This window comes from Myotis brandtii, unplaced genomic scaffold, assembly GCF_000412655.1.
Source record: "Myotis brandtii unplaced genomic scaffold, ASM41265v1 scaffold496, whole genome shotgun sequence".
NCBI classification, from domain to species: Eukaryota; Metazoa; Chordata; class Mammalia; order Chiroptera; family Vespertilionidae; genus Myotis; species Myotis brandtii.
Window position 1 is genome coordinate 192,076 of NW_005368921.1, and position 4,799 is coordinate 196,874.

At 34.8% G+C, this 4,799-nt stretch overlaps 1 protein-coding gene across 1 annotated transcript; it reads left to right on the forward strand.

Moving 5' to 3' along the window:
- Positions 1–2,784: 2,784 nt before the first annotated feature.
- On the forward strand, positions 2,785–3,720 carry LOC102248554 (olfactory receptor 6C2-like). Its single transcript, XM_005876684.1, has one exon. The coding sequence runs from the start codon at positions 2,785–2,787 to the stop codon at positions 3,718–3,720; it is 936 nt and encodes a 311-aa protein (XP_005876746.1).
- The last annotated feature ends 1,079 nt before the right edge of the window (positions 3,721–4,799 follow it).

Below are 4,799 nucleotides of genomic sequence, written 5' to 3' on the forward strand. Positions count from 1 at the left end.
TGCATTACAATATCAGAGTTCTCATGGGGGGGAAACAGTTTTAGTGACTAGAAGAAAAAGTGATATTATAACTAAATACTATTCAAAGTCCATTGGGCTGCATTAGTTTGCCTCGAGAAGCAAAGGGAGGGAGGATCCTTCAGTGCATCTCAGGATGATGTTGTAAATTTCAGGTGTGGAGCGACATCCCATGGGAGCACCCTAGGGCTGAGGCAAACCATGAGCAGATCCATGCCCCTTCTCTGTGATAGTGACTTCCATTACTGAGATTTAACTCCAGAGCTTACACACACGGTCAAAGTTGACATTTTCCCTGCTCCATATGGAGGGAATATCATAAAGTAATATAGCAAAACTTTTCACATAATCAACCAATCAGTGGCTCCAGCACAAATTGTAGGCAGTTTTTTCTTTTGACTCAATTTTTTAAATATTTTAGACACTGATACAGTATTTAGTTTGTGCTAGTTGAGGGGAAGAAAAAACTGTAGACAACATACTGCCACAAATTTAGAATGTCAAAGTCCTCAACTTCCGGTTTTAACACACTACTGAGAGATGCATCAGGAAAGCAAAAGCAGTATCAATGAATACACAGCTATTCCTCTGATTGGCAGAAAAGGCAAGGAGGAGACGACAATTATCGCTTTTTTCAGGAATAAAGATAATGGATTTGATCTGAGTAGTGGTTTTTCATAAGAATTACTACACTAGCCAGGAAAAAAAAAAACTTCAAAAAGAAGTCTAAATGTTAGACTCAACTTATAGCAAATTAAGTAAGTAAATTCACCTCAAATATGAATAATATAGTTTCAGGTGAAAAATTTTACTTAAATTTTTGCCAGTAATTATTTTAGGCATTAAATATATATGGAACTGTGTTACTTATATGTTCTGTTCTAGTTAAAAAGCACCAGTTAAATCTCAAAGCAATGTGCATCCGCAGGGTAGTACTAAAATTGGAGTAAGAATTGATTGCTCTGGATGACACTCAACCTCTATTTCAGAGTTTCATTAAACTCCAGAAAGAATAGATACTTAAACAAAAAAACAATGACCAAGCATTTGCAACTCAAGTGGAACTGGGGTTTGGGGAACAGAGATAAGTGAAGAAAAAATTACTCCAGAAAAAATTACTCCAAACCATGTAAAGTGATTACTTCGATGCACAGCCAAATTTATTAGATTAATTATAAGAAACTCAAGGAAAGAAACAGGAGGGAAGTATGGACATTCTTATGTTTGAGGTATATTTGGCTATATTCCTGACATTCTGAAGAGCAATTATTTTTGGCGATCAAGCAATTAGGCATTCAAGAGAATATCCACTAACTGTACTTGTTAAATTAAAGGAACTAAAAGAAGAAACTGAAAATATGAACATAATAGAGGCAAGAAAGAAGAAAGATCCAGAAATTAGAAATTTAAAAGTAGGAGGAAAAGGTGCATGTTAAGATCAATTATAGCCAAAGAACATATAGGCTTAACCCATGGACACAGACAACAGTGTGGTTATGGCCTGAGGAAGGGGTGTGGGGGTTGGGTGAAGGTGGGTAAAGGTGTGGGGGGGGGGAGGGAATGGGAGACATCTGCAATAGTGTCAACAATAAATAAATGAAAATTCATCATTCTCAATCTGAAGGGGGGAAAAAGATAAGTTATGAGAGAATGTTATGAATAGTGTGGTCAAAAGTACTCATTCCACCTAGAAGCCGATAACTATTTTATACAAAAAAATAGGTATTTGATAAACTTTAGCAAAAATCATATTAGAATGGTGGCAGCAAAAGTGTGATTACAATACCGTGAAAAATGAATGGTTGGTGAATAACAAAAGGAAAATAACTGAGAACCAGGATGTGGAAATAGTGAGGACATATTTATTAGTTATTATGAGCTAAGCACTTTTCTAAATTTCAGATACATATAAATTTAATTTTTTAAAATAGCCTTTAAAGTGGGGAATGTGACTAGTATTTATACCTGATTTTTTTTGTACTTAGTAACATTGGTACCAAGATGTTGGAATGTATACATCTTAGCTAAATAGATGAAAGATAAAAAAAACAGTGGTGATGATGTCATGTAATCCTGTGAATGTCACACCCAACATATCTTAACATTCTAAACAACATATTTCTCACCAGAATACCATGTTCTGCGCATAGACAATGACTATAAATCTTAAAAAGAAAGTCTAAGAGAAAGGGAGAGACAAGAATAAATGAATGATGAAAACGTTGTTTAGAGATTAAAACATGAGTTTTTAAAAATTACAATAATGCTAAACAAAATCTTAAGCAATGGGTTGGAAAGCCTGTATAGTAAGCCCCAAACTATTTGTATTATATTCGCACTTTATCAATATTCAACTACAATGAAAAACATTGAAGTGTAAGATTTGGCTTTAGGATTAAACTTTAGTTAGCAGTAAAATATAACTATGTGAGTAATTCCAAACCAGTGTGCAGATAAAAATAAACCATAAATTAGGAATAAAAAGTGGAAAGGGACTCATAATTCATGATTTTTTGCAATGTGGTATATACATAAAGTAATCTGATTTTTAAAAATATTCCTCAAAATTATCAAAACATACACTGTGGAACCTAATAATAATAAAGATAATAATATTTATAACCAAAAGTTTTTAAATTTCATGTCAGATGGTTTTGAATCGGTTGTTGAGCAACTAATTCTTGCTATGTGATGTCAACATCACTCTCCTCATACCAAGTATCTCTGAATTATAAATGCAGATTGAATAGAAATCAGGACTCAATGATGAGAAACCACACAGTAACAACTTTTGTCCTGCTGGGACTGACTGACAACCCACACCTGAAGACTGCGATTTTCATCTTTCTATTTCTCACCTACATGCTGAGTGTGACTGGGAATCTGACAATCATCTCCCTAACCTTCATAGATTCTCACCTTAAAACTGCGATGTACTTTTTTCTACAAAATTTTTCCTTCTTGGAAATCTCATTTACATCTGCTTGTATTCCCAAATATTTGTACAACTTATCAGCAGGTGACAAGACAATCACGTATGACAGTTGTGTCATTCAAATATTTTTTACAGACCTCTTTGGTGCTACAGAATTTTTTCTTCTTGCCACCATGTCCTATGACCGATATGTAGCCATCTGCAAACCCCTGCATTATGTGACCATCATGAACAATAGAGTCTGTAGAAGACTCATCCTTTGGTGCTGGACAGCTGGCTTGTTGATCATGATCCCACCACTTAGCCTGGGTCTAAATCTGGAATTCTGTGACTCTAATGTTATTGATCATTTTGTCTGTGATGTATTCCCCCTCCTAAAGATCTCATGCTCAGAAACATGGCTCATCGAGCAGGTGATCATAGTGTGTGCTGTGTTGACCTTTATCGTGACCCTGGTATGTATAATTCTATCCTATATGTGCATCATCAAGACTATTTTACAATTCCCTTCTGCCCAGCAAAGAAAAAAGGCATTTTCTACCTGTTCTTCCCACATGATTGTCATTTCCATTACCTACGGAAGCTGTATTTTCATCTATGTTAAACCTTCATCAAAGGAATCAGTGGCTATTAATAAGGGTGTGGCAGTTCTCACGGCTTCCATCGCTCCTATGCTGAACCCCTTCATTTACACCTTGAGAAACAAGCAAGTAAAACAAGCTGTCAGTGACTTCATCAAAAGAATTACATTGTTCTTTAAAAAATAAAGGCACTTGCTAATGTGGAAGAATCAAGTTTTTATAAAAAGATCAGACATCCTTAAGCTGTATCTTTACACTTTTAATCCTTTCCTTCCTCACAAGGAAGATTTATTGGGATTACATTTCTCAATAAGAAAACATAATGCATTTCCAAGAAACAAAAGAATAACTTCACATGTAACCAAGCCTTAAAAAAACAACGAACAATACAAAGCAAACAGAAACAAGGAATTCACCTTAATATTTTGGATTTAGTCACTGTGCCAGCGTGTATTCCAACTTCAACCTTTGAGTGCATTTTTTATTTCAGGCACCATTCTAAGTTACTCTATTTCTTACTTTAAACAATAACCAGAGAATGGTTTGGGGAAAATGGGTTCAATATTAAAGATGAGATATGTAAATCTTAAGTATTAATGCTGTTAAAGATTTCAGCTTTATTTCATGATGATAATATTGCAGCAGCTAACACAGAAAATCACTACAGACCTATTACTTTTTTTATGTGTAATAATAAACTTAAAATTTATTTTATCTTCACTTCAAAGATAGGTAAATCAAAGCTCAGCAAAGTTATTGCTAGTAAGAGGTAATATCATGGAGCAAATTCATTTGTACATGACTCTAGACCTGTGTTTGTTATAGTATGATGCACGTTTTAACGTTAGAATGTCCTCAGAGGACACCTTAAAAAATTACCTATGCCAAATAAGTGTATTAATTTATGAAATGGGAAAATTTTTTCTATAATTTTAAGAGAAAATAATTATTTAAACACAGCAGGCCATTTTAATATAAGCATTCAGAATGTATAAGAATTGAAAATTTTTATATTTGAAAATAATTTATATTAATACTAAAGGCCTGGTGCACAAATTTGTGCATGGGTGGAGTCCAGCAGGTCCACCCCAATCAGGGGGTGAGGGGTGGTTGGGGGCAGGGCTAGTTGGGGTGAGGGGTCACAGGTAGTTGGCCAGCAAACCCCGCCCCCTGGTTGAACTCCCAGTAGAACTCCTGGAAGAACTCCCGATTGAGGGGACAATTTGCATATTAGCCTTTTATTATATAGGATAATATTTACAAAA